Here is a 24,500-nt window from a genome sequence, read left to right on the forward strand (position 1 = left end):
TCACCAGGAGGGCTTAGAAAAATACATTTTTCTCGTCTATCTGGTTTTCCAGGAAATGACAAGCTAGCATATGCTTTCAATTTTTGAGGTCAAAGTTATAATTTTTGTTCGCTAAGTTACATAGGAGAAAACTTTGAGGAATCTTTAATATTGCCAAATATGTAAAGGGCAGAAATGCAAGAAAAAAACAGAGCTGTGGAACAAAGTAGTTCATGCACAGAAAAGAGATTTATCTTGGCTCAGCAGAGCCGTATATAAACTTTCTTTTCACTGGTGACTTCAGAGTAGACTACATAAGGGAGGCAGTTAATAATTTCTGGCTTTGAGCTACATCTCTTATTTAAGTGCATTCTTTTAAATTTTTAAACAAGAGTCAAGGAATTAAAACAATAGTGAATATTTTGCTGGCTAAAAGCTAATGGTATTAATTTGCTTATAAAATTCTTGTGTTTCAGAAATTAACCCTCTTAAAAATGTATGTGCTTTTATATTTGATTTCTCCAAGAGCCAGTCTCTTAGGTTTATATTTATGAAAATGTAGTTAAAGGCTGTTACTAAGAGTATAGATGGGTTCCTGTTCTTTGGGTAAATACAAGTGGTCTGAAGACCTGCCCACAACTGAAATAAAAGACATGTCTAGTGATTTCATAGAACTTGGAATTAACTTACCTTCCTATATATCTTGCTTTAAAGTCTTGTTTTTAAGTAAAGACTACGAGGCAAAAAAACCCCTCCCACTCACTAGCTAGAAAATTTCAGTTGCCATATTTTATACATTTCAGTTTTTCTTGTAGAATTTGAGGGTGTTTATATGACATTATTTAACTGTGCTATAGAGATATACTGTCTCTGTGTTGATAAGAAACTGGCTGCGATAGTTCTCCTTTATTTGTAGTAGTAATAAAGCTGATCACATAAAAACAAGTGGTTTTCACACTAGAAATAAGTAAAATCAGCTGAAGTTAATTTTAAAGAGTATCGACAGGAGAACACTTGCCAGCTCTTGAGTGATCCATTATTTTTTACTGTTTCTTTTTGGGGGAAATTGGGAGGAGGAGGGAGACTTTATAATTACAGTGTAATAAAAGGTGTATTATATATTACATCACAGCACATAAAAGTCAAATGTATAAGTCGTGTTAAAGCATACATTACAGAATTATGTGTAGAGCATGGTTGTTACAATGCAAGAAGACAAGTTGTTATCATTTTTGTGTTGTATTCCAGCAAGCTGTGGCCTTTCATTCTGCTCATTTAAAAGCAGGTAATGGCAGCTGAAACAGCCTGCTCCCTGTTCTAAACCAGAGAAGAATTGGCTTATATTGTGATTAAGTGGAAAAGAAAAATTATTGAAGGGGCTTCAAGCAGCTTGGCTATGCTATTCCAGAATTAGGATTTTTCCCTTAGCATATTTAGAGTTCTGCTGCTTTTTCTAGAATCTGGTCAGCTAGAACAGCAACTCGAGGAGGCCAGCACTGCAAGGCGAGAATTGGATGATGCTTCCAGACAAATAAAGGCTTTTGAGAAGCAAGTCAGAACGCTGAAGCAAGAGAGAGAAGATCTTAATAAGGTAAAATCATTTTGTCAGCAACTTTTCTAAACCCTCAAGACTGTTTTATTTTTGTTTATTTTGCTTGTAATAACTTCAAAGTGTAAAAGTAATGAGCAGATAACAAGTGTGTAGCATGACCTAGTTAGCTTTCTGCCTTTTTTTGTTGGAGAGAAGGGCATTATTTAACACATTTGCTTTGTGACTGCTGGGTGCACCCTAAGTGATCGCTTCCAGATAGTGAACAACTCCATAATCCAAATTGCATGGTGGCTGCAAAAAAAGTTTTATAGCTTCATGTTTAGGTGATAATGATAGGGGTTAGAAGACAGAGTAGAGAAGGACTATTCCAGACAATTTAATCTGAAGTATGGGTGAGACTTTTACAGTGAAAAAATGTGAAGAATATGGTATTAAGGTTGTGTCACCAAAGTGTTTCCAGACAGGAGATGTGAAAAATTGCCCAAGTGTGAAAATTGAAAAGTAATTTGAAATAACTACAGTTAAAGAATACTGGATTTTATTTCTTCTTTTCTGTCTCCCTTAGCCCTCATTTTCTTATTTATAACATACTGTCTTTCATGGCTCTTTTTTCTATTCATTATTAAATCAACATGTAATCAGGTGTGAAATATATGAAACCTGGTTTCTGTTGTGATTATATTGGTATCTAAAGTTGGTGTGCTAGGTTTGTTTAACACTGTTTCTTCTGACCCTTAAGGCTCTTAAAATTTTGAAAGCTACCAGTTTGTCCCAGAAAGGCCATCTCTCTTCTAAACCAACTCACAGTGATTAGGACCTTTTTTCAAGAACCTTATAAACTCTTCTAGATTTACATGGATGTCAGCAATGCCCAATATTAATTCTTCCTGTTGGTCTTTTTTTTATCCTGGAATTTGCTTTTCCTTGCTTCTTTTTTCTGCTCTGGTTTGACTGAACATTCTTGAACTATTTAAATTGTTGTGGTCCCTCATTGGTAGCGTGCTGGCACAAATCTAGAGCACAACAAGCTTTGTGAAGGTGTTGTGGTGTGGAGTTATCACTGCACTAGCAGTGTTATTTCATGCTGGCTCTTTGAAAAGAACAGTTATCATATATTGCTTTTATTCACTGCAGTGTTTTGTTGCCTGAAACATTCTCTGATATTTGATATCAAGGTACAGTGTATGGGAATCATATATGTCATTGCAGGCCAGTTTTAAAAAGCTTCTTGAGTAAAAGTTCTCATAGAGCAGAGTTTTTCATTCAATCAATTTTAATCATTTAGCACTTGAGATTCTTGTAATTTATGTAAGTAATTTTTAAAAACCAATGCTAATGACATTTTTGCATTGAGAAAGCGAGGTATTTTTATATTGTAATGCAAGTGCTTGAAAACTATTGTGTTTACCTGTAATAATGTAGTAGACTCCTACTTGGTTTACATTTATGGAGTTTTACTAACTCTAGTAGTGTAAAACATGCCTCTTTCTGTATTTACAGAGGCATGCAAGCTGTGTTGTAGATACATTCGTGAAATAAAAAAGAATACATAGTTTCTATTCATTCTGGAGAAGGTGTTAGATGTGCATCCAAAGACAGAATTGGCCTTGTAGCTTTCTAGGTTTATTACTTAATTCTTTTTTTAAACTGTAGGAACTGGCAGAGTCTAGTGACAGATTAAAATCCCAAGCCAAAGAGCTGAAAGATGCACACAGCCAGCGGAAATTGGCAATGCAGGAGTTCTCAGAGATGAACGAGCGGCTGACAGACTTGCACTCTCAAAAACAAAAGCTTGCCCGCCAGCTCCGAGATAAGGAGGAAGAAATGGAAGTGGTGATGCAAAAAGTAGAAAGTTTAAGGCAAGAGTTACGCAGAACAGAGAGACTTAAAAAAGAAGTAAGTGGTGAGAAGACTGTTTAGACTCTATGAATAAGTATATCTAAGGTTTTCTGAGTTTGGTTTTTTTTTTTCATTTGTAAATCTAACCTTTTGTCTGTTGTTTCAAACAGTATCAGTTTGTTTTCTAAGACTTTGAAGTGTTCACTTTGCTGCTGAAGATTTCTCTCTTATATTGAAAACCATCAATAGATTTTGGAAAAAAAAAAACCCCACAGAATCCTATCTATTAAAAACGTATGTACTTTTGTAGCTGGAAGTCCAAGCTGAAGCTGCAGCTGCTGAGGCATCCAAAGACAGGAAATTGCGAGAGAGGAGTGAACAGTACTCCAAACAGTTGGAAAGTGAAGTAGAAGGGCTAAAGGTTAGTCTGTTCTGATATTAACACCTGCAACCTTACTAGTCAACTAGGACTTGAATCTGTTTGATTGCTTTCAGATGTAGGACAAAAGGGTTTTGTCAGTCTGTCACTTCAGTTGGCACTGAATGCTAACACAGGCATGCATTGCATTATTGCCCAGAAAAATGAACATTTCCCTGATGTGCTATTTCTTAATAATCAACCATGTCTTACACCACATTGCTTCCATTAATATTTTGTTTAACTTTACCTGTTAAAAGCTTTTTTTTTTTTTTTTTAGCATAGGATGGTTGAATACTTGAAGATAAACCTGCAATTTAGGCAGGTTTCTGTATAGATGTTGTGTCTGCTGTGTTGTTCCTCATGTTTCCTGCTTAATAGATGTCATTATGTAACCATAAAGGAACAGTTTTAGCACATTCTGCCTCTCAGCCAGATGAGGCATTTTTGCCCAAGAACAGCATTGAGCATGAAGGCTTTGTTTATATTGATGAGATTGCTCACGTGTGCATGTGATTTTAAAATAAAAAATTTAAGGCAGCCAAGAATGTTAACTGTTATTTTATTCTGTGATTTAGCTTTTTATGTAGTGCTCTAGAGAAGTTAGGCTTTCTCAAAAATTGAATAGAAAGTTTTTAATTTACTTATGTGGATTGCTCTTCATCTACGGCAAAATCCTGTCGCAAATGTTTTGTGCGTTAGGGTAATTCTAAACTTTTTGGGCAAAATGTGAGATTAGTCCTAATCTGGCCTTAATTTAAATGAGCAACCAAGTCTTTCTTCAATAAAGTTCTCTGGGACATTCATGAACATTAAGTTATGGCACAGAAAAATTGGTGGTTTTTGCAAACATGCTTCTATTTGGCCTTCCTTTGCTAAAAGAAAATAAAGAAATCCATTCAATATGAAGTTTGGATTAATAAAGTTTCTACTGCTGTGAATTCAGATTGTTATCTGAAAATTAACATGTGTTTCTTCTGCTTCCATGAATCTTCCCCATCAGCAAAGAGTTTGTATGACAGTTTAAGAGGCGAGAAAAATTTATGAGAGATTTATTGAGAGTAAATGATACGCTGATTTATAACAGCAGGGCAAGGTTGTCAAAAGAGGAAAAAGGAATTTTATCTTTCTTGGTAATATTTTACAACTTGGTAAGCCCACTTTGGATCACATGTGGTTGTTGTGATACTGCACTGTCCATTCAGTAAAAGCTGTGTGTGGCTCATTAGTTAAATTCACGGAGCTCTTCTACACAAAAGCAAATATTTAAAGAAGAAAGGAAGGTGTCTCGAAATGAGGAGAATAGAAAAGACTATAAATGATGGAAGGTTAAGTGTAAACAGGATGTTGAGAGCTAAATGAAGAGAATTTAGGAAGCATTTTGCAGAGGATGCTCAGAGTGATTGTGGAGAGTTCTTTAAGTCCAAAGCAGAAAACCTCAGGAAACTCATGGGGATGCTTGGGGAGGGAAAACCCAATCTCTGAGCCAGTAGAGCTGTGGCAAAAAGTGCTCCACAAGTTGTCAGTGTGTCAAACTTCACTGCTGAAAGAGGGGAGATTGCCACAGTGTGTTCTTTGCAGCAGGCTGAGCAGATGAGCTGGATGTGTCTGGGATGGTTGCAGGAAGCAGGAGAGCTGGCAGGTGAGTCAGACGTGAAGTCACCTGAGGAAGTTCTGGAGGAACTTAAATGAGAAGAGAGCTGCTAGCCAAGATGTGAACACCCTTACTACAGGCAGCCCACTGTGCCACTGTAACTCTCTTTCAGATCATCTGGGGGGCTGCAGCTTCCTCAGGAAACGAGTAGAGGCTGTGGTAAAGGAAAAGGTCAGAGTTCATGGATAAAGAAGAGCCTGTTGGGAAAAAGGCGGTGTGCCTTCTGTCCAGCTGAATGCTGCAGCACTGACCTGCTGGGGTTCTGCAAACTTGTCAGTGAAGGGTGTGGACAGAGGAAATCCTGTGGGTGTCATGTATTCAGATTTTCAGTAAAATCAGACTCAGTATTGGTCAGCAGCATGCCCTGGTAGCCGAGAGGGGTGCGTTAAACAGCAGCTGTCAGTGTGCCAGGAGATGCATTATGTCTCAGTTGCACCATTTGTCCATTTGAAATAGGCACATACGAAAACATCTATTTGGAATATGTGCTTACATCAATTAAAAATGTACTCTCTGTTTACTATATTCCTCTAGTTCTCTAAGCCATTGTTCAATACAATTCGGCTTTCACTTCTACTGTGCCATCTCTCTTATGGTTGCAATAGTATCTTTGCATTGTGGTAAAAAATGTGCAATTCCACTAAAACATTTTATGTACCTGATAGAGGATGTTGCAAAGCCTAAACTTTTTCTGTGCTCTCTTACCCTGTATGTGTGAACAATTCAGGATGTTAGGCAGTAACAAACAAGTTCCATAGTTACTGCCTGTGCATGAAAGAAAATTCCTATGCTTGCTTTTTTTTTTTAAATACATATTCTTTCTCCAAAGCGTCTCCTGTTAGGATGGCATCTTCCTTCTCCAGTTTATCATTCTGCATCCTAAGGGCAGGACTTACTCTTAGATCAAAACAGAGGGCTGTCTTGATGAGTTACAGAAAACAGTGCAGTAGCAGCACATCTCTGCCTCGTACATGTAGGGGGTTTTGCAGTTTTTTGCTGACACAAACAGCAAGGCCCAGCTTTCTCACAGAATTTGTCATGGGACAAATTCAGCTCATTGGAATGTTCTACAATGACATTTAGCCCTTAAAGCCTCTTCGTACATCAGCAAAAGAAAATTAACCAAAGCCATGCCAAATTAAGGGCAACTTGAGAGGTTTTTAACATCTCATGGTAAGAGTGGAGGTATGGTTAACAAAATACCTTCAGTCCTCTGGAAGGTGTGACACAGTCACCAGAAGTAGATTTTCCAGTTACCTGCACTTTCTCAAAACTGTGTTTTATGAATTTTCCTTAGAATACCTTTAAATACCTATTTAAAAAACCAGAAGAAATTCCAAACCAAGTTGTCCATATGTTGACATTAAAAAGTTATTTCCCTACTTGGATTTCAGTGCATGTCATGCCACTATCTCATTTTGAACCTGATCTTGCTCCTCCTCTATGTTATGGCAGGACAATGAGTTTAGTGAGTGCAGCATTTGGTGCAAATGTGTTTGTATCCTGAAGCAGTGTGTAAAGACTATTGAAATGCCAGAAGACCTCACTAAGAGAGCTATGAAACTTCGAAAAGTGAAGTAATTACTCTTATTGTTTAAAGCTTGTTTTTCCTGTTAATCCACTATGATAGAAATGGTCAGTTTAAGTAAAATAGGTCAGGTTTCCCTTCCGATACAATCCATATAGTGTTTCTGTAGCTAGACTTTAGCCTTCAGTTAAGCCTCTGCTTCTCTTAGTATAGCTTTTCCAGAAATTATTTGTCCTTCAGAATATATTAACTGTATGTCCTAGTCCTTATTCTGCATCTCTGAAAGTCACTTGAACTTGTTGATGTCAGCTGTGTGAGTAAAAGCATCAAAGTCTTTAATTCTGTGGTCACTTTCTGACTGCATTTAAGGGAAGTCAGAAAGTGACCAGCAGCATTTAAAGTGATGATCAAGTTTTGAATGGCTTGAAAACTTACTGCACTTAAGTAACAAAATAACAGAGTGTCATTCAGATTTATGCTGTTAACAAATATTGAAAAAAATTGAGATAGATGTGTTTAACTCAAGGCTCTAATGGGATATTTCTAAACAAAGACTTTGTAGTTGTTATTAAGCATCATTTTCAGCATACTAGAATGTTAATTTGGGACTGTTTATTTTAGCAAAAGCAGGTTGGTCGCTCACCTGGGGTAAGCAGTATAGAACACCAGCAAGAGATCACTAAATTAAAGGCAGACCTGGAAAAGAAGAGTGTTTTCTATGAAGAGGAACTATCTAAACGTGAAATAATGCATGCCAATGAAGTAAAAAGTCTGAAGAAAGAACTGCGGGATGCAGAGAGCCAGCAGCTTGCCCTCAAGAAGGAGATCATGGTTTTGAAAGACAAGTTAGAGAAAACCAGAAGAGAAAAGTGAGTATTGTATGAAATTTACCTTTTTTTAACTCTTTCAAGTCTCCTAGTATTGTTCCAAGCACACTGTCACTTCCTTAAATGTAATGCAAACTGTTGCATTTTGGCTGAGCTGATGTTATGGTTGAAAACAATCACCTTTAAAAAGAGAACAGAACAAAAAACTCCGCATCCTTGTACTGAAACAGTTAATTTTGCACCAGAACTGTTTTACTGGCTGACCATTCCAAGGTATGTAACTTGAGTTACAGACTTGCAGCTCAGGGTAAGTTGACCCCTGGAGCTTATGTTGCACTTTAAAACAAGTTTTTGACATTTTTCTTTTATTTGGTATTTTCATCTTTTGATGCAAAACTAATGTGTTAGAGATCAAGTATTGTTTACATTTCTGCCAGCACAGGAACAATCACTTTATGTGTGCTGAGGCTAATCCATGCTGGGTTCCATCCAGTGTTAACATCAGTCAGCAGACTACTGTGGGCGTAAGCTGCTTTATCTCTTCTGACACGGTAATTTGTCAGACGTGCTTTTTTCTCTCCCACATGGTGGAGCTTATAACTGAGATTGTTCCTACAGCCATTCATCGATAAAAACAGGTTTTTCTCTTGGATGGTATAGTGGTGGGAATAAGTTATAAATTGAACATGCTCATGTTCATTCATAAAAAATTCAGGATGCTTCATAGACACTAATACAAATGAGTCTTTTTGCTACTGTAGCAAGATGGCAGATGAGAGAAACCGTGGAGATGTCCCTGCTGAGAGCTTAGCCGAACTATAGCAAGACCTTTAAATATAAGTAGTAAATTAAATACATTTTTTTCCAAAAAGTTTATACCAATAGAGGTGGAAACACTGTACCTCTGGTAAATTGTATTCAGCAGAGATCATAAATCATACAGCCTAGAATACAGTGCATGAACTTTTTCTTCCTAGCATGCAGCTATTCAATAGGCTGGACCTGCTAACATCATGGGAGTTTGCTGCTTTGTTTTAGGTGGAGAGGTAAAATTTGCCTCAACGGCATGTTTTCATTGTGACACAACTTAATGGTCTTGCTGACCAATGAGTTACAAGTGCACAGAAGGCTATGCTGTCTTATAAAGGTGATGGTATGACATTCTTTTAAGTCCAGCAGTTTCTCAGAAGGAGGGATATTCAATAAAGAATCATGAATACTTCCTTCTGCAGGTGAAACTGTAAGGATCATGCCTCCAAGCAGTGACCACACCAAAAACTCTTTCTTTCCCAATTCTAATGTTGTACAGCTGCAGGCATTCTAACTAGATGTGCATTCTAGCTACTTCATAAACTCTCTTTCAGTCTGGTCTCTCTCTATAAATAAAAAAAGGACTGGGTACAAATCTACAGTGGGTGCTGTCATAACCACATGTTTCTGTATTCTGTGTTTCAAGTGTTTGTGTAAGAGAACGTTTTAAAGCGTGTGTGAGCAGAAATGTGTCCCATAACCGGCATCCGACACTTGGCTCCTCAGGCCAAGGGATGCAGCATCGTCTTAAGTCAGGTGTCCAAGCACATGATTAGTGATTGGTGAAGGCCTGATCTTGTCTGTCTTCTGTTAAACAAATCAGCAGAATCTCATGCAAGCATTAGGACTCCATAGAAAGGCAGAAGTCCACTGTTCAAGTTATGTTGTGGTTTGACTTCTGCAATTTAGAAGGGAAGCTTAAGCATTAGGAATGCAGGAATTGCTGTTTCTATTCAATATTTGGTGGTTTTCCTTAAAAGAACATAGATTTTCTGTTTCTGCTTATCCATATTGTTTTTAGCTTTAGTAGTTTGGTATGAAAAGATTTTTGTGAGTCTTCTAGTAAGCGCTGAAAAGGAAGCACCTGGAGCCTTTGTGCTGAAATAAGTGGAATTATTCCGACAATAGGCTTGGGGTGGGTGTGGAGTTGAAATGTGCTTATACAGTTTGGCAAAAATATTTTAGTAGTCTAAAAATAATCTTCAGTGCATATTAAAAAAGATCTTGCTAAGAGGATGTGGCTGTATTACTGTGTAAGATGAGTGAATTACATAGGTTAGTCTAAGCAAGGATCAGTAGGAGCTTTGACAAAATCTGTATGTAGATTTTTGTGTAACTTGCATGTTGGTGGTTTCTGCTTTGCATTTTTTAAAATAGATATTTTTCTTTGTTTCCTTCCATTTTAAGCTTTCTAACTTCTGCTATTTCAAATGCATAAGTCTTCAAGGGAGAGATTACCTTCCTGTACAAAATGATGGCACTTTGCTGAAGTCTCATAAACTGTATGATATTAAAGTTGGAAGCAGAGGAGCACAGTATCAGGCCAGTGATCTGTGTAGCATGAGATTCCATTTCTTAGAATTGCCATTAGGAAATATTTGAGAAGAAGATGCAGAGTAAAATAAATCACATTTGTAGAAACTTCTTTTAGGCCTGTCATTTCATGATGGATTTATAAAGCAGAGAGCTTTATAGAGCAGCATTTGCTGGTTTTAAATTGTGTGATATAAAGAAGCCTGGGGGCTGCTGTTTGTTTCGGGCCTATTTTTCTTGGTTTCAAAGCAGTAAGATAAAATATTTGGCCACTTTGTACAGATGCAGTAAAGAACTGGAGTGACAAAGTCATACCATAAGGCAGTATTTCACATTGCTTGCATGCGGCTTGCTACAGTTTTACGGGTAAAAAGAAAGCTAGGTTGTGTATATTTTCTTAACTTGAAGAGGAGACGCGCAGCTAAATGTTAGATGAGAGAAGAAGTTTGATGGAAGAGGGGGATGCCAGGCTTCAAAGCAAAAGCATTATTTTGATCTTGCTGCCTGTCCAAGGTACACCTGTGGAGTCTGTCACAGTTCGGTTGTTTGCTGAGTCGCTGTTTGGGTGTGATGGAATTATTCCCACATTCTCCTCTGTTTCAAATTTATCTTCATTTCTGTATTGTACTGTAGCAATCTGACTTACTGTGGTAATGACAATCTGAATTAAGAATGTAAAATATAGAAAATTACGAATATGTTGGGCTCTTTCACTAATCCATGGCATCCTTAATCCAATGCCATTTATGGCTGCTTTGCGCCCTAAAGCCTTAAAGGAATAAATTTTAAACAAATACAGAAAAAAAATTCTAAACAAATCCATGAAAGCTGCATAAAAGAAATTCATTAAAAGTTAGTTTGGTCTTCTTTCTGCAAAATTAACTTTGAATCTATGCCTTAAAAACAGAAGCAGCACCTGTTATTAATTCCTATGACAGCCAATGCTTTAATCTCTTCCTGCCTTTTCTCTACGCTGCTCATCATATGCATGGAATCTGTTGATATAGAAAAGGAGTGGTGGTGAATTTCGAACTTGGCATTTAAACAGTGAGATAGTATGTAACTTTACTAGGATGAAGTGTTATGTTTCAAAGGATGCTTGGCAACATAGAATTCCAGGAGTCTAACATATACTACATTTCAAAGAGTGGTTGAAGCACTAAATGAATTTCAAATTAACAGTAGGAAATTCAAACCAGCATTGCTCTTAACTGAGTTCAGTGCAACCACTGACATTTCTCATCTTTTAGGGTGTTCTCTCAGTTAGGCAAAGCTGTAGTAGTTCTACCTCTCAGAAAAAGAAACAAGAATGTAATTCATGTTTGCATTGTGTAAAATTTTGATCAGTATCTAGGAAAGAAATTGCGGTGCTCAAGACAAGGTTCCCCTGGATTTTATTTTTACACTTAACCTTTAATATCGGACACTTTTTCAAGTTCTTTTCAGACTGGACAGTTGTATTTGCTGAGTGGATATTTTCTCTATCTGTGCCATTTATTGTATAGTTCTATCAGCCTACTGAGGAACTTTGTGCCAATGACCTAATAATTGGTAAGAAGGTGGTACAATATGCAAGGCTAGAGAATCTGAAACCAGTAGATGCAAGGTGGGAGTTACACATCTAAAACATTGCTGTGCACCACTTGAAGGAAATTCCACGGGTTTTTTGGCAGAGGGCCTGCAGCTTTGTTTGTTTTCAGGTTCTCACATTCATTGTGCAAGATCAAAGTTGATATTAAGCAGAATCAGCCAGAAGTTCTCATCTACTGAATTACATCCTTGGGAAAAGGGAAGGTTTGGGGGAAACAGCTACTGGGAGACTTTCTCATTAAGAATGGTCTAAGCTTGCTGTAGAATCTCGTGATATTAGGAATGTGTAAGTTATCCATCCACTTTTGCTCAAAGTGAGTATATGATACCTGAATTAACAGCTCAGATATGACTTCTGTGCTGTTTTAAATTGTCCAAAGACTACCCCATATAAGCTTTTCTCATCAGAGACCCACCCCCAAGTGCTCCAATTTAGCTTCTGTATGCTTTGGTTTCTTGTGTGGTCATTTTTGCCTGTCATTCTGTGTGAAACTTGGAATTATAGAAATGTATGTGTTACAATTATGTTCATGTGAGCTGAGAATGTGCCCTGAGCATTTTACAATGTCGACACGTGCTTTGGTCTGCAGGATTACAGCTGCTCATTGTTTAAAGGATGCATCTGAAGAATAAAATTTGTAAAAGTGGGTTGATAAATATTGGCTTGGTGGAGCTCTGTTAATTCTGTACTGAAGGATTCCGTCCTAACTCTAAAATTCAACAGGCTGGCCTGCAGTCGTAAGATGGTGGTATATTAAACTGCTACATTTTAATAGGCTGTGCTATTATCAGTGTAGTACTTCCCTTCAACATGTGTGTGCATTGATCTTTTTGTGTTTAAATGAATAATGGGGTGAGTTGGAATAGAAATCTTTCTAATTCTGCTTCACTTTATTTCTTAGCCAAAGTGAAAGAGAGGAATTTGAAACAGAGTTCAAACAAAAGTATGAACGAGAAAAGATTCTGCTGACAGAGGAAAACAAAAAACTTACAAATGAACTTGATAAGGTAAGTGCTGATTAGTTGAGTCCTGAATTTACAACTGTTGTATGCTGTGTACAAATTGGACAACATGGAGCTGCATTGATTATTACTAACTCTTAACTCAAAGCAGAAATTGATGTTACACAAAAAATTGGTGATTAATATTAGATAGAGAGTATCTACATGCATCTGAACTTGAGAAGGCATGTGCATATATATATATATATGCATATATGAATATTTTATCTGTGGGAATGGAATTAGATGCTCTTACATTTTGGTAAGATTAATTCTAGACTGCACTGTCAGCCAACAAAATAGGATTATTTCATTGTATGACCCAAATATAAATATACATCATTAATGATTACTTAGAGTACATTTGCATGTCAATAGTTTGAGATACCAGGGCTCCTCCTACCCTTTGAGATTAAGTGTTACTTTGAGATACTAAAAAAATAAAAATCATAAAGCATATTAATTGAAGTATGTTGAGCAAGAAATAATTATGAGTCGTGCATTTGGATTGTCTCTTTATTGTTCATTTTGACAGGTTATTCAAGTTCATTGTGCATTATCCCACGTCTCGCTAAACTTGTCTATTCCTTTTGTAATGCATTAGATTTTCTAAAAATATGATGAAAGTAAAGTGTTCTTCAAAGTAAGCACCTTTGCATGTCTGTGCTCAATTTACAGTATATTTTCATACCAGTATAAGACAGACAATATATATGCCTATAGGTAGGCTTAGTCCAAGAAAACTAAGAAAGAGCCTAATCACTTTGGTAGTTTTTCTGCTCTCTCTCTTCCCCCATTACCTTTGTATTTTTCTTGTCAAATGACATATAATAAGTAGGCATATTTAAATTATAAGCCAAATTAAATGATAAATAGGGTGTGGAGTTTTTCATATTTGGAGTAAAAAAGCAAAATAGATTTTAAATTGGCCATTCTTTTATCATTTTGAATTGTTAATGCATTTCAGTATTAAAGAAGCTTTCACCTGAGATTTCATTTTCCTAAGCAGCCTTCCTATAAAGTCTGTCTGGTCCCTGATTCCAATTTGACTTTCTGAATAATTACTTAACATAATGAAGGTTTAGTTCCCAATACCAGCTTGGGTTAGCTGTGGCTTTTGTCTTGCAGAATGTGCCTGTATGAATGGCAGCAATTTGAATAAGAGAGGTTAATTGCTAAGTATAACACAGTGTGCTTAGAGATGTGCATTTAATTTCAATTTCCCTGTCTACAAGTCAGTCAAATGAAAAATAAGGGAATGTGAGACACCTGGAGAATCTCAGGACTGTCTCATGCCTGTATCTGTTCAGTCTCTCTCTCCATGGTTACTAAACAAGGGAGAGGTTCAGTAATCTTATCTTAGCCATAACAATTTTTATGCCTTTGCTTTGCTCTTCCAGTGTAGATTTTTCTATACAGAACATTCCACACGTATACGGTGCAAAGCAGAAACCTTCTAGGAGTTTCAGAGCTATTTGGAGACTAATTCTCAGAAAACTCATTAAATTGGTAGAGTAAAATGTTGTTCAAGTCCTTAAAAGTGGCTTTTCAATACAGCTAAGTTTAAGCATAAGAAGAGATTGTGGCTTTTATCATTACGCGGTGTTTATTGTGATGGCCGGTAGGGAGGTGTGGGAGAGGGGAACGTGTGGTTTTGAGTCTGCACAGAGGTGGAATCACAGCAGTTTATACTTCTAACGAGTTGTTTAAATTCTCCTTCAGCTCACCACCATGTTTGAGAGGCTGAGTATGAATAATCGGCAGCTGGAGGAAGAGATGAGGGACCTGGCTGATAAGAAGGAGTCCGTGGCTCACTGGGAGGCCCAAATCACTGAGATCATCCAGTGGTGAGTGCTCTGCTCTCACGGTATGACAGCAACCCCGCTGTATGTGGTGAGGCTGGTGCTGAGTTTTTGTCTTTGCACATGGCACTTGGAAGTGCTGAGGTGAAACCTCACACCCGTCTGGGATTCTGCTGGGCTTTTGGCTGAGATTTTAATAATATACAAATCCAGAAAATTGTGTTCCTCCTTAAGAGGGAAAGTGTCTCACCAAATAGAGCTTTTCAAAGTGCAGGAGAATCATGGCCATTGGGTGTGGCTTGTGGCTGTGGAAGAATGCTGAAAGGAATCATGTGCTGAGCTCATGCCTCCAAGAGGGAACAGGCCTGGGAAAAGTAGTGGCTGAGCGTTTGTGTCTCGGCAATAATTTCCTTCATCTGCTTGGCATGTGGCAGAATGAAACAAATACAGTGCAACTTTTATGTGATTTTTTTTTTTTTTTACAAGGAGAGTATTTGAGACTACCACAAAGCCAGTCAAGTGATGTTTGTAATGGTGCTTTTGCTAAATAATGTTACCTTTCTAGAGTCTTCTGTCCAATTCTAGTAAATTAAAGAGGAGGAAAAAGGTTGAAACTGTTAAGAGAAAAAGATTGTGTATTCTGAGTTTTTCATCTATCTTTATTTTTCCTCTCCATGCCTGTTTGTCTCCCCTCACCTTAAACGGTCCATTGCAGTGTTTCACATCTACAAAACCCGTTTGTCTTCAGACATTTTATTTTACAGATCATCCACTTCTAGGAAGACTATCATGATATGCTAGTATTTTTTCGTTACTGATTGATTATTCTCTCCCCCTGCTTTTCCTGTCTTGTGTTAGTGAAAAAATCTAATCTGTTGTGTCCAGGCAAAGATGGGAAACATTATTTTAGAGAAACCTACTTTAATATTGTTGTAATGTCAGTTCAACTGTTGTCGAGACATAGAGAAGTTTGGCTTTTGAATAGTGCCATGTGAATACATAACGAGGCGTTAAGGGCCATCCTCTGGGTTTCCAGTGTGTTTTAAGCAATGTTTTTTGCATAAAAGTAGGTAATGCTGATCTATTTTATGAAGTTAAGTTTGTGTCAAGGCATTGTATTTGTAACAGAAGGTAGAAATTTTACAGGGTCCACTTTGTGCGTGTTCCTTTCAAATTTTGTCTCTTGTAATGGTGATAGTGGACAACCTGAGTCACAAAAATGAAAAAAAAATAATTAACTGATAATGTAAAAGACTTTTAATTTCTGGTCAACTGGAAATATTTACTCAGAAAAAAAAAGTCAAGGTAACAAGTGAGTCAAGGTAACAAGTGAGACAAGTCTATAATTTCAAATTCCTTATTGGTTTAAGGTAGTACTTATCTGTCATATTGCACCAAAGTAATCAAACACATGTTTTCAGATTTACATATGAAAACGCTCATATGACTTGGCAGTTATAGGAAAAGACAAATCAGAATTAATCATGGATTGTTCCACTTAACACAATATAAAAATGTACCAACAGCCATTAAGAATGTACCTTCTCCTTTACTTTTATGAGAGTGTTTAATATTTTAAGATGTATTACTAACGTGGTTCAGGCAAATGATGAAGCATTTTTTATGTTAGGGATGTCACTGTAAAGAGTAAAGGAGTTTGGGCTTGAGTTTTTTGTTACCTCTGAAGATATCTAGTGAAAAAGGATCAGGCAAGATTTAACTTTCTGAATGACAGGCACCGTTTTACTGATCCCTTATGCAAATATAGTGTCTTCTAAATAGTACAGAACTAAAAATTAAAGAATTATGTGAAAAGGAAAAAATAGAAGTACTGAGGGCAAACGTTAAGGGAATTTTAAAAGTCTGGCTTCGTTCCAGTTTTTCATGACTAAACATATCTCAGTTTTCCCTCCATACTTTTCTCTGCTTATGTTAAATTTTTTTTCAGCTATGTGAGGCCTTATCTTAGGTCACATTTTTTCCTTGTTATGTTTAGATTTTTCCATGTGTTACCCAGATAATCTGGTCATGTCCATCTGCTGTTCTTAGAATTCAGTACTGCATACTGAAACTAGGCCCTTCTCTGGGGAGCATGGGTGCTATATGAAGTATTTAAGCATCTATTATAAATACTTTAAAAGAAAAAAAACCCACACCTAATTTTGGAGAAAACTAGTCTTCTTTAATCAGTCACAAGCCTGTGTTTTCCTCAGGAGAACATGCAATTCAAGTCTGTACCTGTCCACATCTTCAGTGTGACAATGGAATGCCTTGGGGCTAGCGAAGTAGGGGAGAACTTGTGGGCTTCTTCTTCAAAACTTAACAGATTTCTCACACAATATTGCATTAAAATATGTAATTTGGATGCATTATTTCCATCTGCTAAAAACTGCCGTGTTCTTTTTGTACCATGATCCAGGAAGTACAGGAATCAGTAGATGGAAATAGTTACTGGGTTTGGAAACAGTTTGCTCAGTGGCCTGTAGTAGTTCAAGGGACTTGTTTTAGCCCTGTTTGGAGTAACACAAGCCCAAGAAGTCCCTAAATTCTTTTAAGTGCTTTGCCATCTAAAAGATGCCTCTCAAGAAATCACCTTGAATTCACATGATTAAGTTTTGTCACTTTTTTCATGGTTCCTGGAGCCCTTCTAAATTGCTGTTTCTCTAGGATTTTATAACTTGAGAGTAATTTTAATGGTTTATGACATTCTCTTTAGCCTTTCCCCACTTTCTTACTCTGCTTTATTGCATCTTTAGGGATAATGTGTGAAAACCTCCTAATCTTGCTGTTGTTATCTCAAGATACCATAAACAAGGCAATATTTTAATAAAAACGCTTGAATCAAACTTTCACTGCAAATTCTATTGTGGACTCAACAAACCCTCACAGATCATTCAGCCTTAATGGAGCTATTATATTGACGAGTTTATATTAGCCAAATCACTCGTCATTCCTTGACAAGAGTAAGAAATATTGAGGCTTTTATAGCTGGCTATAAATTTTCCTATGGGAGATGGGAAGGAGATTAATTGCACTGGAGGTTAATGCAGTCACTTTAAAAAGGAATATTTTAAATAGCCGTGGTACTGTAGTTCTGTGCTGTGCAGAAAGGAGGTCGCTGGAAATCTTGGTAGTGATTCCCAGTGTACTTGGCAAGAATCTTGACTTGGGAGGGATTAATCTAACCCAGTTGTACAAGTCCTAAGGTAGACAATTCAATAAATCCCATGACTAGTAATCTAGGAGTCTGTTTTTCTCACCACAGTTTGAAAAGGAAGCCTTTGCAACTCATGTCAGATGGATAACTCTGTATTGCTGAGTGTGTTTATGTGGATGAGCTGCATCCTACCTGTTACACCTTTAGAATGGATGCTGGGCTTAGATTCACCTGCCCAGAAGCTGTCACGATTGTTTACCACAATATTTAGTTAATATTTTCCTTTTCAGCCAGATTTTTTGTTCTATTATTCACTTTATCTTAATATATTTCATTGAAAAAAAACCCAATAGAAAACCACCACCAAAAGAAAGAAAAAAGATATTATCATCTACTCCTTCCCAACACTTCTAAACTAAATCAAACCTAAAAAAGCCCTGAAAATTGGGTTGGGTTTTTTTTGGTTGTTTTAAAATCAGTTTGCTCTCAGGAAAAAAAAAAAAAAAAAGCAAGTACACAAAAATTGTGAACAAAATATAGCAAAAATTCTATGCGCATTCAACTGTTATGAAACTCAAAATATGTAAAATTCTGAGATGTGCTGTGTTTGAGGTAAGAATAGCCAGAAGTTAATTATCTCTAAAATAGAAATTCTGGAGGGCAGGGTGAAATTTCAGGGCTTGGGAGCAGAGGAAAGTGTTAAAAATTTTTAGAGAAGTATTTTTAAAAAGCAGATTTTATTGGAGGCGCCAGGGGGAAAATTAAAAATTAAGCTGGAGACTTTGAGCATACAGGTACAACAACAGAAATTTAAAAGCATTGAGAGACTAGAGGAGTCATGACTCTCAGATTTCCTTGGGGCTTTTAAATCAGGTTAAACAGAGCTTGGTATAAGACCCCAGGGCTTTAAGACCACTTCTGCTGAGCAAAATTCTTTAGTCCTCTGGGTCCATTTTGTATTGTAAAATATCCCAGCTGGAGACCTAGGGAGTCTGACTTCCTGAGCATCCTGACAAACACCATACAGATAGCAGCCAGGGGTAATGTGAAGGTTGTCATGATGTTGGCTCCAACCAAAAAGTTAAATTTAATTTCGCAGGAATTTGTGCCATATTGCTCTTCTGGGTTCTTTGCATTAAGGAACTAAGCTTGCAAGAGCAATTCTATTGAAAACAGAATGGTTAATCTAAATTTTCAGTAAAGAAAGAAGCGACTGGATGGAACCTGAAGAAGTTTTCTTCCTTAGGGTTCTTGCTGTGCTTATTAGGGCTCTCTGTCCAAATGAGGGCAAGGAGACCAACATTTGTAAGAGTTAATTTGCCATTCTTGCTCTTTTTTTCTTTAATTTTAGTTTTTTAAAGCCAACCAGATGGAACAACCCCAGCAAAACAGTAACAAATAAAAAAGCTCCAAGCGCTCTTGGGTCCACATAATGCTTAATAACTTTTGTCATTATTGAGAGAATTTTGCCATCTAGTGGACAACAAAACCACCTCAGTTCCAAATTGTACTGCTTTAATTGGCTGTCTTCCAGAGCTTGAGCAGTTCCCTTGAACTCAGTACAGATATTTGTAAAAATTTACTTTATATTTTCATTTTCTAGATTTCTGCTTGTCTGTGGAACATCTCTTTGAGGTTTTTGCATGTGCAGATTTTCCAAATTTGGAGCCTGAGGGTTCTGTGCACCATAAACCAAATAACTGAAGTTATTCCTCACCTTCCATCAGGAAGGATGTGTGGCATCATAAAATTGGACATAGAAATTGGAACCTTTTTTTTCTGCGAAGGTTCTATGTGTCATTAAAAATAGAGAAAATTAAATGCTGATTCCTAAATCTCTTTCTCTCCTCATACATCAGGAAAACTTACGCTGAGAGCCTCACATTCTTTTTATTCCTGCTTAAGCTTTTTTCTTTTGGCAGTGTATTTAATTATGCACCCCCCACCTCTAAAAAGCATCTTTAGCTACTCTTCACATCTTTTGCCCACTGTTACAGCCTAAGTGGTCTGTGTAGGCTCAGATAATCTTTATCTGGTTGTCAAAATGTGTTACCCAGAATGTTATGGGAAAAGAACTTGATATTCTGCTTCCATTGAGTTCTGATGTATCTTGGGAAAAACAGTGACTCATTAATATAAAAACTCTCACTGACTTTATTAAGTCAGGACAAGTAGGATTTTCCTGGATTCCTCTCCACATCTTGGAACTAAATTATAAGCAGGAGGCAAAGAGGAGCAAGCCCAATAAACACTTGGTTTTCATGTTGGGTGTGAGATTGGTGGAAAAAGGTTGCTACTTTTGCTTTTGTCTCCTTCGTATTACGGTAGTCTGTCTTCCCTAAATAAACCTTAAACTGCACACCCAAAAGTGACCACAACCTGCAGATATTTAGCCCGTGGCTTTCGCAGTGTGATCTTGCCCCAAGGCCACTGTGGGAAAGCTCTTCAGTTCCTCCCTTGCTCATGACAGTTCAAAGTATGTGTCCCCTGTCTTCCTTACCTCCTGGCAACTATCTATGAATCTGTGTTGAAACTTTTATTATTAATGGTAAACTTCCAAGCAGCACCATTTCCACGTTCTCTGTGTGTGTGAGCCCTGTTCTATCAACCAGGAAAATGTACATTGCCTTATAGGCACAAAGGGGGGAACACTTCCTGCTGGAAGGTCACTGCAAGACAAAATCAACCATCTGGAGAAATCTTATCTCCAGTCCAACAGACTTAGGTTTAGAGTTACTTTTAAAGATCAGGAAGCAAGGGTAAGTTAATTCTCATGAAACAGAAAAGCTATTTTCCCACTCCTCTATATTTTATTTAAAGCTATTTGAGGTTCAGTACTTGGAGCACATCCTAAGCATTTTAGTGTTTGGAGCTGATAGACCTAACTGTGATCAAGCAGTGGTTTTACCCTGCCAGTCTCTGAGATAGCTCCAGGGTCTTGCATAAAGCTTGGCATTGCAGAACTGAGATTGCTCTTCTGTGGGCAAAATGAACATGTTTAGAGCCAGGCATGTAAAGAAATGAGGTGGGAGGGATGGTGTTGGGTTTTTTTCTGTTTGTTTGTTTTAGGTTTTTATAAGTTACCTGGTTTCAGCGAGTTAATTTTTTTAACAACTGTGTTAACACCTGAGGCAAAGTGAAGAAAGAACCTTCTGTTGTGATTAATCACAGAAAGTTATTATTCTTTCTTTGTAACTGATGATCAAAGAATCTGAAAAACAGGCATATCTCCTCCTTGTTGTCTTTACACCCAGAAAACATGTCTGGATAGAAAACAGGCTTGGTGGATGAGAGCTCTCCCTGTTTAATTAGCACTTCTGGAAGTAACATCACTGTTTAACTCCTAGTTCTCATAGTCAATTGGTACAGTAAAGTTAACCATGACTTCCAGTATTATCTGGACAATTGAGTTGTTAATTATTGGTTGTGAATTTTGTCTTAATTTACTCCCTAAAAATAGGTTGAAAGATTTCTTTGTCACAGTTTCCATTTCAGGTATAGGTAGTGATAGCTAGTTCTTCAATTTTCATTCTTTGTCTTAGTGATGCATATTGTTTAATGGAACTCCACAAAGCAGCAAAGAATTAGTTCTGTGTGGTTTTCTGTTTGGGCTTTTGTTGTTGTTTTTATCCTTACGTTTTATGACTCTTTTTGTATTCTGTATTTATCTGTTTCTGGCAGATAAATGTTGAAGTCCCTTCTGTTGAAGGGACTTCCATTTTTTTCTTTAGAGTCTTTGGTTAAAACACCCTATTCTTTCTTATTTAATCATGTAGGGTAAGTGATGAAAAAGATGCTCGAGGTTATCTTCAAGCCTTGGCCTCTAAAATGACAGAAGAGCTGGAAGCCCTGAGGAACTCCAGTTTGGGTGCAAGAGCTACAGTAAGACTTTATTTCCATATGTCAGAAGGTTTTTTGTTTGAAAAAAACACTGATTTGCCAGTTTCAGCTGCAGCAATAATTTCTCTGTAGAATCTATTTTAATTGAAAGTTAAACTTTTCTAGAGCTTCTGAATAACTAAATACCAAATTTATTGTTTATCAATTAATTAAATACCAATATCTTCATAATGTGATTTATCTATGTAATAGCTGAAGTAGCTGCTCTATAATCATATATGAATTTGTTGAAGGAAATCATGCTTTTGTTCATGAAAACCTTCAAGTCTTTCACTTGTGAGGTGTGGAGTTCCTTCGTAGCTGTCATCTGCATTGACGCACATCAAAACCAGATTTCACGAAATCTCTTTGCTTTTGAGATCAGCATAAAATGTAAAATTTGTTCATTGAGGTCACAAAGTACTAGCACTACTCTTAATTTTAGATTTCTTTTGGAATTAATGAACTCTTACATTAAGGACATAGTGGACTGAGAAATGTCGTTGTTGAACTTAGTTACATTCCTCACGTCCAGCTTCCTTTCCTCTTACTCTTTCTACGCGCTTTTTTGATTCTTTCCTAGGACATGCCCTGGAAGATGCGACGCTTTGCAAAGCTGGACATGTCTGCAAGGCTGGAGCTCCAGTCTGCTCTTGATGCTGAAATCCGAGCCAAGCAGGCTATTCAAGATGAGCTGAACAAAGTCAAAGCTTCCTGTATCTCTACAGAGTGGTAAGACTGAATTGTTCTGATGCAAATTTGCTTTGATACCTCCCAGGAAATGTCATCAAATCATTATTTTATCTACCTTATCTGTGGAAATTTGATCATGAATGATGTGCCACTTTCAGACACCCAGATGAGAAAAAAATCCTACCATCTCTCTTTATTGTTTGAACAGCTGAACATTTACTGGGAAAATTTGAAATCTTGAAGACTTTCAGAGGGAATGCTGTCTCTTTAATAATATGATCTCTCCTAGTTGTGATAACAAATCCAAATCCATAGTTTGAGTCTGTGTCTTAGAACGTATTTTTTTTTCCGTTCTGACGATAGCTTCACTGGGTTAGCTGAACTAAAATCAATTATTGCATACTGATTTGCACCATGAGAAATAATAATGGTTAATGGACTATTATGAGTTTTTTTATTCCTTCCTCAGACCTCTCTCTTTCTCATTTCTACCTCACCACCCACACAATAGAATTTATTCTGAGTTGTGTGAATGCCTGAAACAGGGACTGGTAAAAAGTCACTCTGTTTCTAGGTGTCCAGCTTCAACTCAGGGCACTGGTGTGTTTTGCAGCTTTAGGAAAGCAGTAAGACAGAGCTGATATTAAAGCATGTTACCTGTAAAATCGGAACATCTGGTTCCCCTACCTTGAATATTTTTCAGGCCAGGTAATGTGATGACAGGCAGCATTGGAAATCCTGTAAGGACAGGAGAGGCAGTGTTTGCTTTGACAGGCAGGAATGAGAAATGCTCTCAAATTGCATAGTAGTGTTACCTCTCAGCTGTGAGTCAGAAAGCACTGAAACAACTAACTGTAAAGGAACTGAGAAAAAAAAATTCAACTGAATCTATTAGTATCACAGGTATTTAATTAACAAATAAATTTTAATGAAAAACAGACTTTTTAAGACATAAAAATACGTACAGTCTTTTTTTCTCATTCACAGGGTACAAGCTCTCGCAATTACTTAGAAATTAGAAACATAAAAAACATGAACCTAATAATTAGATAAATGTGTTTTTTTTCTGTGAACTAAACAGGTCCCAGTAGATGTATTCGGGCATTTGAAGGCATCAGGAACAAGAGTGACTTGTATCTTGGGTTCTCGATACTTACATCCATTTTTTGTGTTCTTTTGAAGTAAATTGCAAGAATCTGAGAAGAAGAACATGGAGCTTTTGGCAGACATCGAAAGGCTGAAAAAGGAGACAGAAGAGCTTAGATCAGAAAAGGGTATGGCAACTGATATCCAAGTAAATAGTGTGTCACATTGGTGGGTGCATATTATCAATCAAATGTCACCTTGAAACTAAAGTATGGTACCAACATGTGAGCACAACACTTGCATGTCAAGGTGTACCCTCAGTAGTTGCATTTGCACTTCTAATACTTGTAATAAGCCTCAGTTTTGTTGGTGTCTTTGAACCAGTAAGGTATTACTTGAATTGAGACTGCATTGTTTTTATTTGGCCTGTGTATGGTGATTTACTGCCAGAAAACTGTTAGAATATAGCTTTATTTCTAACCTTTTCTCCTTTATGCTGGGTGAAGGTATTTAGACATCAGTACTGATCATAGTGTTGTTCTTCTCTGAGTGTTTTGGGCCCATCTATACAGAGAGTAAACAACTGCAGAGGAATTCCTAGCATTTGTTTGGTTTTGGAATAACTTCATTGATAGGCTTTGCACATAGCGAGGAGCAGTGTGGTCCTGCGTGCTTTGCTGTGGTATTAAGAGGATTACTCTTGCATCTGTCCAACACTATTTTGCATTGTTGCTGGGAGAATAGACTTTTTTGGGAATTCTGCAATGCAAAACAATTCATTTAGAGTTGATTAATGATTTGGCTGATTCTTTGCAGTTTCTGTAGTAGCTCTAGTATTTGTGTCTTATGAGTCACATGGGAAGAAGTATTTTTCAGACCAAATGGAATTATCTAATTTTCTGTAGGGAACTGTGTGAACTCCAGAATTTAAATACCCTGGCAACAATATTGTTCAGTTTTTCCAACTTAATGGCCAGCCAGTCAATAAAGTATTGTAGTTTACATTCATCTCCTATATGTAGGCCTCCCAGTGCTGATTGACTGGTAAAAATAAATCAAACCTACGCAGAACATTAAAAATTGGTGCCAATTAGCAAATAAGACTTAGGGAATTGATGCTCCCTTATCTTGATGCTTAGCACTGATACCAG

At 37.1% G+C, this 24,500-nt stretch overlaps 1 protein-coding gene across 4 annotated transcripts in view; it reads left to right on the forward strand.

Moving 5' to 3' along the window:
• Positions 1 to 24,500, forward strand: part of CDC42BPA (CDC42 binding protein kinase alpha) — a 182,370-nt gene that overhangs the window by 114,198 nt on the left and 43,672 nt on the right. For all 4 annotated transcript variants that reach the window (XM_058419709.1, XM_040057917.2, XM_058419710.1 and 1 more), the window contains exons 13-21: positions 1,437 to 1,570; positions 3,185 to 3,427; positions 3,681 to 3,791; positions 7,592 to 7,839; positions 12,633 to 12,738; positions 14,455 to 14,579; positions 21,468 to 21,573; positions 22,154 to 22,302; positions 23,446 to 23,537. In XM_058419709.1, the coding sequence (XP_058275692.1) occupies positions 1,437 to 1,570; positions 3,185 to 3,427; positions 3,681 to 3,791; positions 7,592 to 7,839; positions 12,633 to 12,738; positions 14,455 to 14,579; positions 21,468 to 21,573; positions 22,154 to 22,302; positions 23,446 to 23,537 (1,314 nt within the window). The remainder of the gene's footprint in view (positions 1 to 1,436; positions 1,571 to 3,184; positions 3,428 to 3,680; positions 3,792 to 7,591; positions 7,840 to 12,632; positions 12,739 to 14,454; positions 14,580 to 21,467; positions 21,574 to 22,153; positions 22,303 to 23,445; positions 23,538 to 24,500) is intronic.

Source organism: Hirundo rustica, chromosome 3, assembly GCF_015227805.2.
Source record: "Hirundo rustica isolate bHirRus1 chromosome 3, bHirRus1.pri.v3, whole genome shotgun sequence".
Taxonomy (NCBI): domain Eukaryota; kingdom Metazoa; phylum Chordata; class Aves; order Passeriformes; family Hirundinidae; genus Hirundo; species Hirundo rustica.